The 13,966-nt window shown below is 44.2% G+C and overlaps 1 protein-coding gene across 5 annotated transcripts in view; it reads left to right on the top strand.

The window, feature by feature from the left end:
- Positions 1–13,966, top strand: part of PPP1R12B (protein phosphatase 1 regulatory subunit 12B) — a 182,552-nt gene that overhangs the window by 59,917 nt on the left and 108,669 nt on the right. For all 5 annotated transcript variants that reach the window (XM_075121939.1, XM_048826704.2, XM_048826701.2 and 2 more), the window contains exons 6-9: positions 3,188–3,262; positions 5,825–5,904; positions 6,291–6,436; positions 10,578–10,690. In XM_075121939.1, coding sequence (XP_074978040.1) covers positions 3,188–3,262; positions 5,825–5,904; positions 6,291–6,436; positions 10,578–10,690 — 414 coding nt within the window. The remainder of the gene's footprint in view (positions 1–3,187; positions 3,263–5,824; positions 5,905–6,290; positions 6,437–10,577; positions 10,691–13,966) is intronic.

The following is a 13,966-nucleotide window of genomic DNA, read 5'->3' as shown; positions in this document are numbered from 1 at the left end:
GGGCTGATGTTTTCGGGTTAATGTGCAGCACAAACCCAAGTGAAAACACCCCCCCCCACACACACACACACCCCCAATTCTCTGGGATGATCGCCTCACCCCTTCCCCCACCATGTGGCTAACAGCAGGGATGATTTCTTTTCAGCCACAGGCAAACAGCCCAGCAAGAACGGCCACCTCTGATGTCCCTGTAATAAAATTCCCCTATTTCAGCCAGCGTGAATGATATCACTCTCCTGAGGATAACACAGAGAGATAAAGAACGGGTGTTGCTTGAATGCCAGCAAACACTGGGACCACACGCTGCCATGCTTTCTTATGCAATGATTCCAGACAACGTGCTACTGGTAAAGTGTCCTACCATGGAGGACGCAATAAAGCTGCCCTCCCCAGAAACCTTTTGCAAAGGCTTTGGGAGTACCTCCAGGGCAGCTTCATTGAGATGTCCCTGGAGGATTTCCACCCCATCCCCAGACACGTTAACAGAATTTTCCAATAGCTGTACTGGCCACGAATGCATCCCAAGTCTTCAGGGCAAATTAATCATTAAACATGCTTGCTTTTAAACTGTGTATTATATTTACAAAGGCACACTCACCAGAGCTGCCTTCTCTGCCTTCAAGTTCTGGGAGCCCAGGTTGGGAGGGTATTGGCTCCAGGGTGATAAACAGTTCTGGCTGTCGGGGAGAACGGTTTCTCCACTTGCCTGGTTTGTGCTATCTTCAACCTCCCCCTCCTCATCATCTTCCTTGTCCCCAAAATCCTCATCCCTGTTACGTGAGACTCCCCCCTTGCAGGAGTCCACGTACAGGGGTGGGGCAGTGGTAGGGGCACCCCCTAGAATTGTATGCAGCTCATCATAGAAGCAGCATGTCTGGGGCTCTGACCCCGAGTGGGTGTTTCCCTCTTTTGTTTTTTGGTAGGCTTGCCTAAGTTCCTTAAGTTTCACATGGCACTGCTGCAGGTCCCTGTGATAGCTTCTGTCCTTCATGCCCTTGGAGATTTTTTTCAAATATTTTGGCATTTCATCTTTTGGAACAGAGTTCTGATAGCACGGATTCTTCTCCCTGTACAGCGATCAGATCCAGTACCTTCCGTTCGGTCCATGCTGGAGCTCTTTTGCGATTCTGGGATGCCATGGTCACCTCTGCTGATGAGCTCACCACACTGGCCAAACAGGAAATGAAATTCAAAAGTTCGTGGGGCTTTTCCTGTCTACCTGGCCAGTGCATCCGAGTTCAGAGTGCTGTCCAGAGTGGTCACAATGGAGCACTGTGGGATAGCTCCCGGAGGCCAATACTGTCAAATTGTGTCCATGCTAACCCAAATCTGACCTGGTGATGTCAGTTTCAGCGCTAATCCCCTCATCGGGGTGGAGAACAGAAATCGATGTTAAGAGTCCATTAAGTCGACAAAAATGGCTTCGTTGTGTGCATGGGTGCAGAGTTAAATTGATCTAACACTGCTAAATTCGACCTAAACTTGTAGTGTAGACTCAGCTGAGTCTTGAGGCTCAGGAATGTAAGGGAGGGGAGTGGAGGTTGTCTTCTGTCCTGTTTTAATACTGTCTTGGCAACTTAAAAGTGACCAAAACCAGTCATCTTTGCTTGGGAAATAAGCCAGGTGCAAAAAACCTGGTGGTGGTAAAACCAGAGCTTTTAATGGGAAAGCTTTAATTGTGGACATGTAGCTGAGACTGAAAGCCTGTAACTTTTTGGAGATAACCGATTGGATGCTGAAGGTTTTAAATCCTTTCCATTCACTCTGAACATCTTGGTCATATAGGCTGGGGGAACCTGCAGAGTTCTCTAGTTGTGAGGGTGGGAAGCAGAGACACAGTGTAACTATTCTTTTTGCTGATTACAGTATTAACTTCAGGGCCACATATTGTTAATGTTTAAAAATGTACTTGTCCCCCATGAAACTCCCATCCTGTTCTGCTTTCCTGTTATTTCTGAACTCTGATGTGTATGAAACTGTTTTTACCTGTCTAAACTGCTTCCTGCCTGAATTGATTCAGTGTTGTGATATCATGGCCACTTCTTTGGCAGCGGATTGAGACGATACCTGCTAGAACAACATCCGTAAATGAATCCAGGCAGGAGGCTTAGGTGGCTGAGGGAACAAATTATTTTTTAAAGTGTCTGGCTGAGTGTGGCATTTTCCTCCTTGTATAAATGAGGAATAGAGTAACATCTGCTTGTAGTGGAAATTGATTTGAAAAACTACACTTGTGATTCATTCTGTTTATTTTTGTTTATATGATCATTCATCTGAGGCCTGGTCTGGCAAAGAGAACCACATGGACAGACCCCTGCCACCAGGGTTCTCTTTGCTGGATTGGGACCTAATTTGCAAAATTCTGTAATCATCAATGGTTGTCTCAGTACCTGCTGCAAATTAGGGAGGTTCTACTGTCTTACTGCTCTGCAAACAATCCCTTTGAAAGTTAAGTGGGTCATAATATCTTTAGTGACCTGGCTCTGGGTTGTAAATTCCCTGGCCAGGAGCTGTGGCCTGTCAGTCTTCATTTATTCAACAGCCATCAGGTTTCATTATTAACGTGATTAATAAGGTGGCTGAGTATTTTAATTAAAATGACAGTGTTGCAGGTCTCGTGCATTACATCCCAAAGTGGCCTTCCTAGTTATTTTATATTTATGCATGACAGTTCAGGACAGAGACCCCTCAACTTTGTCCTGTTTATGGCTGCATTGGCAGATTGCCAGGAGCGTAGAAGGGTGCACTAATGAATAGGGCAGGTTTTTGAGGTCACCTTCATCCTTAATGTAGATGTGTACTTTTTGGAGAGCATGTGACCCAAATGCAATAGCCCTTGCTGCTGAGTTGGAGCATGGGATCTTATCCTCTGAGCTGCACTTGTAATAAAGGTGAGTCTGTCCATGAGTTGCATTATAAAACTGCAGCCTTTGCTTTTGGCCATTCCTAGTCTGGGAATTAAGTGACTATGGCAGAAAAACAGGAGGGCTGTCTTCTCTGCCATCCCATTCCATATGTCACCTGGCAGTTGGCAGTCCAAGCAGGTCTCTGAAGGTGGGGGGTCTCCTGATTTCATACTGCGGCAGGGAATTCTGTTCTTTTATCCACTGGTAAAGAACACGTCTCATGTATTAATGAAGCACCATCTTGGATGGTGCCTTTGTTTTTTAATTGCCCATGTCATCAGGGTCAGACACCATTTGATGTGGCTGATGAGGGACTGGTTGAGCACTTGGAGATGCTGCAGAAAAAACAGAATGTGGTGAGTTTTTGGCTGACCTCTTTCTTGCTTTCTAACTATCAATGTATAGAGAGATAATCTAACATATATATGATGTCTCAGTGGAGGCATGAAACTAAGTGCCATCATTTTTTAGATAATTGGGAGACATTAAACATTATGGCATACATAAAGTTCCAGAACCCATTTGCTAGCAACTCAGCTGTAGCAAGAGGGTGAATGATTTATCAGTATCTGGAATTCTAGACATTGAGTGTAGCTGTATAGTTAATCATTAGATTTACCACTGTCCCTAAACTCTTGTTTCTGGGAGGTACTTACCTCACAACTAAGGGATGTTTATGGTTACTATAACTTCACGTAAGGGAAGGTGACTCAGTGTCCTGCTGTATTCTGAACTGGTATTTGTTCCTGTATTGTCTTTGAGAAGAGCAAGACTGGGTGAGGGAGAAGTAATTATAAGTTACTATGTGAACCCCAATATTGGGAGAAGTTTAGTAATTTCAAACCCACACTAAATAATATGTAATCTTGTGATGTGGTGGAAGCCTTTGGTGAAGGTAGCGAGCTGATTGCAAAAACTGTGGGTCTTGAGATCAAAGGAAAACTGGTCCGCATATTGCTGCATTGGCCCGGGGTTGCATTCCTTCCTAGTCCATCTCGGACTTGCCACTTATTCATTGATGTCACCAAGATCCAAGCAAGCAAAAAAAAAAATAAATAAATCCAGCCAGATGTAGTGTAACGTGGTGGAATTAAAGCGGTATTGCTAGAGAGAAAATGTTTGCTATAAAAACTTGGTGGTGATACCAGTACTTACAGCTTTGAGGAAAAGGGCGGTGAGAGAGGTAGAATTCAGAATTCTGGCTGCAACACAGTGGCCTAGCAGTCCCCCTGTTGCATCCTCTTCTCCCCCCCCCCCAACCCACCAAAAAACCCCCCTGTTTTTAATGTGAACCAACTTCTCAGCAAAGTAGGGGAATTGATAAACTAATATGTAAACAGAGTTCTTTTTAATTTGATTTAATTTTAATTAATTTGCAAACTAGACACCATTAAATTAGGCTTCAATAGCCCACCTTAATCGATTACTCTCATTAGAGTTGGTATGGCAACCCCCATTTTTTCATGTTCTCTGTATATATCTATATATCTTCCTACTGTATTTTCCACTACATGCATCTGATGAAGTGGGTTTTAGCTCACGAAAGTTTATGCTCAAATAAATTTCTTAGTCTCTAAGGTGCCACAAGTACTCCTCGTTCTTTTTGCTGATATAGACTAACATGGCTACCACTCTGAAAAGAGTTCTTTAGGCTTTTCTCCCAGGAAGTGTGAACCAGCGTAATGCAGAAAACTGCACTCCTAATTAAAATTAAATAAATAAAAATCAAAATACACCTATAAATTCTCTTGCATATAGCATAAAAATATGCTATAATATGCATGAGCAAGCCATACACAAATTTCTTAATGAATCTTGCCATATTTCTTTCAGGCAGGACCAGGAGAAATGGTGGGATGTCTTCTGTATTCTCACCAAACCTTAGGCTAAATGAGGCACTCAGAGCTCATAGGAGAAGCTCTATATTTCAAGTCATGAATGGCTTCCCTGGGCTTATGCCTGTTAGTTTTCATGCATTCAAAGATGCGAGTATGTTTCTGCTTCTTACATGTCCAGAGAGATTCTGGGCCTCTCTATCAGCACAGGAAGAACTTGTAACTTACCTTGGGCAGTGTGGAGAAGAAGCAAAGGAGAGGAGAAGTTCTCTGCTGAACAGACCTAGCCACCCCAGTCAACCTCTCCTTATAGCATGGCCTTGAGTATTTTTTTCGCTTAAAGCATGTAATCCTTAGGTGCCACAATGTTTTCCAATCCTATAAACGCTGCACTGTGGTGTTTACAATTTTGGGATTCCAGGATACATTCACTTGAAGAAGGTGAGTGCCAGGCTGAGGGATTTTTAGTGGGATTTTCAGGCTCAGAATGATCCTCAAAATGGACGACTGGGCTAGAATTACAATCTCTTTCTGCTCTACCTAAAAACATGTTTATAGCTCCTGGGAGTTAACATGATTATTAACATGCTGCTGCTAGTTTATCCATCCCTAATGGAATCACTGGTGACGAGATTTCCTGAACCAGTTGGCCAAAACACTTCCATCACCGCAGGAACTGACACTTGATGACAACCTCCCCTCTCCCCCAGCTCAATTCTGTGCATGTTCTTGAAAGAATAGGGCAGTACATCTGGGGCAAGCATCTGACCCTTAGGGTCAAAGGGGACTCCCCTCCGTCAGCACTGTTGCTGATTTCCATGGAATTTCTCATGAAATGGCACTTGAGAGTAACAATGTACCTGGTATCTACCTTATGCTATTCTAGCTATTCCTGGCCATGATGTGGTGCGCTTATAGATGTGTATTTGTCTGTCAAATTGAGCAACAACAGAGTACTTAACAAGGAAAAACACCTGCCACTTCTTCAAAGTGAGGTTTGGGATGACTTTAGACTGATAACAGCTGGTGCTGCTGATGCCTGTTCAAATGTGACCTTCCCATTCTTCTCCCACTTTTTGACAGCTGCGCAGTGAGAAGGAGACAAGAAACAAGCTAATTGAAGCTGACATGAATGGCAAACTGCAAAGTGGACTCTTCAAAAAGTAAGACCCGCAAAATAGCTGGTGTAGCTTTTGTTTTTTCTACAGTCTCCTGTCTTCCCTCTTCTGGCTGAGGATTTGATGATCTCATTTGAAACCTTTTAGTACAGCTAGAGGGATTGCCCTGGAGTAACATAAGGCACTCTAGTCCACATCTCCCCGGGCTGAGTGGAGCTGTCCCTGCCAGCATGGGAGATGCAGGATTGGGAATTTCACCCATAGCAAATGTACTGGGTAGGAAATATTGGGGTGAAGAAGTGTGTAAGAGGTACTTGTATGCTTACCTGTTCTAGATGTAGTGACTTATCTGCAGGTTTGTTAAGAGTAAAGATCACAAATAGTTGCTTTCCCCCATGTTGGCACACTTTAAAAACTCCTACTTTTCTCAGCAAAGAGAAGATTCTTTATGAAGAAGACACTCTGAAGTCCCGGGAACCAGAAGAGGAGAACAAGGAATCGAGCAGTTCCAGCTCTGAGGAAGAAGAGGAAGCCGAAGAGGATGAGGCTTCAGAATCAGATGCTGAAAAGGAGGCAGGTAATGCATAATGCAACCCTAAGATTTTAGTTAGTTAATTAAGATATGAGGCCTCAGCTAGGGAGTCCCACTCACTGTTTTTTCAAAGGCTAAAAGCATTTTAAAAATGTTTCTTCAGATAAGCTGAGCTGTTAAGTAAATCACATGGACTGATACAGCATATGGTGGATAACTGTATAGTGAGACTTCTTTTAAAAAATGGAAGACCTGACTTTATTGACCCTCTGTTTATTTTAAAACAGATGAATATTTCTTCGGTGAGAAATTAATACAACTTTGCAAGACCCTTTTGGAAGGATGAAAACTTTCATCTTGCCAAATGTTTCAAACCAGCGTGGTTGTTTCAAGCACTGAATGCAAACAGGACAGTTTCCTTTTTGTTTACTGGCTCATAGGTCAGCATAAGTGTCAGTAAAGATCTGGGGGTAGGGTTTAATTTGTTCTCCATCAGTTCTGCATCAGGACAACACAAAATGTTATGTAGGTCTTATATAAACGGTGCCTTTTCCTCCACATACGTGTGTTAAAATGCTTTGAATTTTTGGACAGCCTTCCACACCAGATTACGCTAACTTCGGGATGGGGAATGGGTAGAGCCTCGTGAAACTGTTCTTAAATTTTTTATTTTATTTTATTTTTTGGGAATTTTGTGTTTTTCTTCGTTCAGCCCTGCCTCCCCAGACCCCCCTCCTCCATCACCTTCCCCTCCGCACTCTTTGTACGGCTGCCAAATCCTCTCACTGACCCCCACCTGCTCAGTACGCATGTGACCTGTGCGGGACCCGCCATTGGCCGGGTGCACTCTGTCTGGTGGAATTGATCCTGTTAGCTCACGATTTGTGCTCGTGGGTGCTGCCATTGGCTACTGACTCTCCCCTGGCTGATTAGAAGCTTTTGATTTTTTTTGTTTTTCATTTTATACATCGCTTTTCATTTTATTTTGTTATTTCATGTTTGGGAATAACACGGGGCTCTCATTAGTTTCCAGCCTTACTTGCTTGTGTTCCCTGTTAAAGGTAAAAATTTTGGTGAATGAGAGGTTTTGAGTAACCAGTTCAATGTGTGAAGAAAATAGTACTCCTGTTGTACCTTGAATATAATGAACAGAATGAAGGGGTGTCTAGAAGTTGATCTTCTAGTTAACTCATTTTAATGCTGCTCAGTAAAAGCCACTTGCTGCTGTTCTAGATAAAAGACTAAAAATGTGTGTTCAGGAAAAATAAACCCTAGGAAATGGAAAGTTGTTTCCTGTTCCATTTAAATACTCCATCACCACATGGGAGCAGGGAAAGCTTTTTCTGATCTTGGTGTATAAAGGGTTTAATCTGTTGAAAAATAATGGATTCACTAAGTACATAACGTAATATCTGGCTTTAGATGCTGCTGCTAACTGCTGGAGTTCCAAGTTCCTGGTTTCTTCATATTGTCTCTGTGGCTTCAGTTAGGAACCTAGTCAGGGTGTGTATTGTGCACATGTTGTTCAAGTGACCGTATTTAGGCCTGCGCTTCCTGATTTACCCCTATCTCTGCAAAGAGGGGCTGACCACAGATTCCTGTAACACTGTTTAGCTTTCATCCCCAGAATAAAAACAGAAAACAAGTCTCCCCCCTAGTGTTCTGTAGATGTAAGATGGTTAGGATCCTGGTTGTTCCAAACGTTGACTTTAGAAAGCTACAAAACAGCATTTCGTTGGCTGATGATGGTATTTAGTTTATCAATATATTTGCAGTTTTTTCCACCAGACAAGGAAGATGAATATTGACCAAGAGTTAGTGTGGCAATGGGTTATGACTGCACCTCACTCAGTCTGTTTCCTTAGTGTGCTAATCAATAAATCTTGACTCCAGTGAGCACTACAGAACTGCCAAACACCTATGGAAGCACAACCTGGCTTGTGTCCTGCAGCGAAAGAACTATCACTTGGGCTCTGGTTGGACAAACTTGAAGATGGATGACGAGTTAAAGGGACAGAAGCATCTAGGTTGTGCTCGGCAGAACTGGCAGTTTAAAAAAAAAATTCTTTGTGTATATTAATGACAAAGATTAAAAGTTTTTTAAAATTAAGTCTTTTGGCATGTAAATAAAGTAAATGCTGTATGGATTTTAGTCTGTGTATTTGCTCTTCTAATTAAAATAGTGTTTTAATAGGCAGCAACTTTGTCTTGTAATCTCAAGTCTTGCAAGCAAAGCAGGAGCTTAAATGAAACACTAACAAATAGGCGTGGCAGGGTGACTTTTTTTATAATAATTTTGAGGGATAATATCTATTTTCAAGCATTTTTTATTTTTATCCATTTTGAGTTTTCCCAGTTTCACAACTACGAGGTATTAGCATTTTTTTTATTTTCAAATTAAATTTTCAGTTGTGGGAAATTATGGGGGGGATCAGACAGTTATTTAATGACAGACATTAAGATTCAAAAAATTAAAGCTTTATAGCCATTAAAACAAAGTTGTTAACATTGCATGTCAAAATGTACAAAATAAATAGCCTTAAACCAAACTAACAGATTCCGAAGCAGCATTTTTCTCAGCTTTGTCGATCTGTAAATTTTAATTATTGAGGGAAAAATTTGTTCTGTTTGTGTGTACAGTGAAATTGACGTTTACTGACATTTACCAATTTAAAAAATGTAACCCTTCCAAGCCTGCCTATAAGGAGTGGTATAGCTGCAGGAAGTGGTGTCGCATAGTGTATCAGCTTCAGAAACAGTATGGATGAACATTATACAAGCAGACCTGTTTCTGGCAAATCTTGGTGTAAAGTAGCTTTCCCATATGTTCAACACAGATGTGTTTTAATTGCTGACTCTGGTATGAAAACCTGAGAAGGCAAAACAGCCCAGAGTTTTTGGTCTTGGCCTTATTTCTTACAACCCTTAGGGGAGCTTAGAGCCTTATCTCTGCTCAGCTCTCTGATTTGCTCAAAGTGAGTGGAGGCAGCCAAGTGAAATTGAGAAGTTCCCCAGTCCCTGAGGAGCAAACAGCAGTGCACAAAAAGTGCTGCAATACTGTATCTTTTTGTGTACTAGTGGGCTTCAAACTGCTACTGAAAGATAAAACAAGTGCAAGACAAACTGTGTTGAGCAGGCGGCCCCAGTGCTGGCAGCCCCCACTCAGGTGCTGCGGGCCCAGCACCCCCCAACCCTGGAGCTCCGGGCGGCATGGCCCCAGCGCCCGGGGCCCCCCAGTGCTGGGCAGTTCCAGCCTGCCCCAATTCCCAGACACAGGCTGGCTGCCCTAGCTCTAGCCCCAGCCCCAGCACGCTTCCCCAAAGAGGCTGGGGCCAAAGGGAAAGCGGCAAGCAGGAGGGGGCCTTGGGGCAGAGAGTGGGTGGGGCCTCGCAGGGCTGTTTGGGGAGGCATAGCCTTTCCTAGCCTATGATACGTACCGCTCATGTCCTTTAGGTAACAAGGTGTTTAGAACCAAATGCTGTATTCTAGGGTTAGAGGCATCTGTCTTGAATAGAAATCAAAAAGCCTTAATGGTGGAAGCTTGAGCTTGTAGAATGGAGCAACTAGGTAGCCACAGGATCTGGCTGTTTTGGTTAGTTTATTCTTGACTGTCTCCAGCCTGATCAGATAGTCCCAGCTGTACACAGATATGAAATATAAGTTATGTCATTGCATTCCCATCTTCCTCTCTCTGCAAGAGCTATGCCCCAAACCCATGGTGAATATCCAGCAGAACCATGTCATTGTATCCCTCATCTGACTGACTAAGACATGCATGCCACCACGCATATTTCGGCGTTGCAGGAATACTTTAGTTCTCAGATCCATTGGTCTGTCAAGAATGATCAGTTAAAGGAAATCTAATGAATGAAGTCTGTTATCTGGCCTCAAATGCTCTGGAAAGAAGGGGCAGATTGCCTGCTGGGGTGAAATAGATGGCTCTGTAAAATCATGCTTCAACTGTAACCACTAAGTGCAGAGGTGTCTTAGGACTGGGCAGAAATACCTTTTGTTCAGTGAGTAGACTTAGGGATGCTTCCCTTTTTTCTGAGTGTGAGGAACTGGAATGTTCTGTTATTACATAGGCTTTGGGTCAGCTTATTTGCATATCAGTGGTAAAGGGAAAGTGGTTTATAAATGCAACGTTCAAACACCTTGTTTTTCCTCCCCTTGTCTAAAATTGTAGAGAGAAAGAAAGAGTCCTTTGCCAACCATTCTGGTCATGAACCCAGGACTAGCATCACTGAACAAATACCACCACCAGAGCATAACTCCTTCACTGCATCTCCTGCCAGAAAAGTAAGTGAATTGGGGATTGCTGTAGAATCCAACTGTGCATTCCATTGTTGCTTTAAAGCAGTTGGTTGCACTGGAGAATAGATTTTCTTAAACTGGTCTTCAGAGAGGTTGCAAGACTTACAATCAGATACTATTCTCTCTCTGATTTAACAAAGAGGCACAGTTATCGGCATAATAGTCTGGGACATGCACAAATGGGGCTAATTTTGTCTGGTGTGCAGTCTTTCCATTATGTCACCCTCTGAAATAAGTTGGGCCATTTAAAAAAAACAAAAGAAAAAAAACACTTTACTGCTTAACAAGTACTCCTGGTTCTCTGGCCAGGAAGGACCCCACTGCCTGTTTGGTGACAGAAGCAGTTTTGTCTACATTTGTTCCCCTAGTTCCTTTCAGCAGGAAGTACTGAAACAGAGAGTACTCCATTGAAATTGTCCTTGTGGAAGCAACTGGTAAAATTCCTGTTTTTACCCTTCATGGCAATGTGACAGCAATGCAATTGGCATTGAAGCACATAGCCTGAAGATCCATCCAGTTTACATAACCTGCCCCAGACTCGATGGGACTGTTGGAGCTATGATGCTACACTAATGAGGTAGAGGTGAGACTGCTTGTCATTTCTCTAGCAATGATATTCTCCCCCCTCTCCCCCCAAGTGAAGCTCACTATAGCTACTGAGATTAGACCTAAACCTCTTCTGACTCTAAATCCACTTGGCTAGCAAGAGCCATGAGTGCGGTCCCTATGTGTATTCCATACATGCCCGAGACTGGAGAATTTGAAAGTAGTGTCTATTGGTCCGTTTGCGGGCCCGCGTGTTCTGTGCTCAGTATCAATGGTATAAGGAGAGGTGCAGACCAACCGCCTCTCCTGTTCCTTCTTACTGTTGCCCACCCTGAGTCAGAATCCTGTGTTCAGAGCCACCTTTCTGCTGTTTTCGTACCTGTAAATATAATAGTTTCTAGTGTTTTCAGTCTTTTAATTAGCATAGTTTAGTTCCCCTGTCCCCCGCTTCTGCCTTGGGGCCTCCCCTCTCCAGTTCTTTTCACTCCCCTCAGAAGAAGGACCATGCCTAGAGTCCTGGGATTTAAGAAGTGTCTCCTGCCCCTGCCCCATCTCAGTCAGCGATGACTGACTGCTAGCGCTGCCTTTAGTGTCTTGCGGAGGCTCACATCTGTCTCTGCTTTCCTCCCCAAACCTGAGAAGTGACGAGAGCTTCACCTGAGGAAGTACCTCATGGAGAAAGTCATGAGACCCAGTCGGATCCCGGCCAGGTGAGCCCTCTGGTACATAGGCCTCGGTCTGCAGGCAGTGCCCCTCTGAGCATAAGCTCCGAAGAAGAGGCCAGGGCTGTTAAGTCAGAGTAATCATTGCCACAGGCCTCTTAGGAGAGTTAGGGGCACTCTCATAGATGCTAGAACAGATCCCCTTCCACATTTGCTCCTTAAAGAAGGATCCCTCCCTGACTCTGTCCAAGTCAAGTGAGTCCTCATGTTGGTCCTAAAGACTTAGGTCTGCCTAAACCTCCTGACCATGAGGGTAAGGTGTGAAGGAAAAAAGATAATCGGTATTGGCTCTGGCTCCAGCTCAAAAGCTAAAGGATCAGCACCTGCCAGCAATGACTGGGAGCTCCAGGATACACTCCTCTTCAACTGTACTGACTTGTTTCCAGAAGGATCCTCTGAGCACCAATAACTGGGACACCTCATGTTCTGGGACGGGCTGAAACTTTTACCTCTTCGGAGGATATTTTCACCTTACCTTATCCTCTCTTTCCTCTCCTTTCTGGTGTGATCCTCCTGAGGGACATCTCAACAACAGAAGAAGAAACTCTTGAGGAGAAGGGGCTGCTTCTCTACTCCATAGAGGAGTTGAAGCATTCATCCACCAGTATGGCCAACAGACACAAAATTTACCTTCTCATTGGTTGATTTTGATGTCCAGACAATCCATCGCTTCCAAGTAGGGAGGTTAGCCCCGACAGAAACTGTAGGAGATCTTGGACCTATCCTGTGCCCAATCGTGACCACCTAGGGGACTGATGGTCTCCACTGCATTGAGATTCCCCCCCCAAAACCAGTTGACACTTCATACTGGCCCTGTTGAGATCCATGGGATCCCTATGCTAGAGACACTCCAGATCTGTATGTGAATCCCGCCAGCCCTCTCCTCTTGGTCAACACCAACTGGCTCCATCAGAGTACGTGGAAGGAGGAAATGAAGCTGGATCAACTGGTTTTGACAGATGTCATCGTCCTTGCCTGATGAGGCAATTTCTTCATCTTCAGCGTCCCTGCCTGAAGACCACAGGCAGTACCAAGAGCTCTTGCAGAGGGTGGCAATTGAACTCCAGATTCCACTCCAGGAGTTCCATGATATGCAGTATAAGCTCATGGACATCTTGCAGCCCACTGGCACCAGTCAGGTGGGCCTCCCAGTAAATGAGGCCATCATGGAACCAGTCAGGGTGGTATGGCATACTCCTGCATCTTGCACCCTCATCCAAAAAGGGCTGAGAATTGCTAACTACCAGGTCCTATTAGCGCAGCACGATTTTACAAATTACTCCAAATCCTTGGAGTTTGAAGACACTCTCTCAGTGGACAGGGTCTAATTCCAAGCCCTCCCTGATGAAGGCAAACTGGTAGATAAGATTTCTTTTCAATTTGCAATGGACACTGTCAATACCCCATCTAGAGCTATTGCTACGGCGATACTTGAGGCATGAATCGTGGCTTCACTCTTTGGGGCTCCTCAGGGAGGAATCCCACTGAGGACTTGCCCTGTGAGTCTGAGCTCTGTAACGAAAAGGTGGATGAATCACTGCGCTCATTAAGACTCCAGGATGACCTTGCATTCCCTGGGCATTTATAGCCAGCACCAAAGAGGAAAAATCACAAACAGGTGTATAAACCAAGACATCTCCTTCAGCTGTTCTACCACCAGCGCCCTTACGAACTGCTGTGCAAATGTCAAAAGGTGCAAAGCGCTAGGCAGGCAGCTCTTTCAACCACAGCTACTCAATCCTATCCACCAACTAGAGGTTACTTTTGACAGGGTGCTTGAGAACCACATATGTATGTTGACGTCATCTCCAACTGCCCCCCCCCAAACCTTTGGTAGCCCCCTCACATTTTTCACCCACAACTGGAGGGCAACAACAATGGATAAGTGGGGATTGGATACCATCTGCTCTGGCTATGCCATCTAGTTTTTCTCTCTCTCTCTCCTTTCCCCTTGCAAACCCCTTTCCTGGCCCCTCTTCAGTGACCACCCTCA

Source organism: Caretta caretta, chromosome 21 (assembly GCF_965140235.1).
Source record: "Caretta caretta isolate rCarCar2 chromosome 21, rCarCar1.hap1, whole genome shotgun sequence".
NCBI classification, from domain to species: domain Eukaryota; kingdom Metazoa; phylum Chordata; order Testudines; family Cheloniidae; genus Caretta; species Caretta caretta.
The sequence above is the reverse complement of the archived record's forward strand: the minus strand, read 5'-3'. Positions and strand labels throughout refer to the sequence as shown.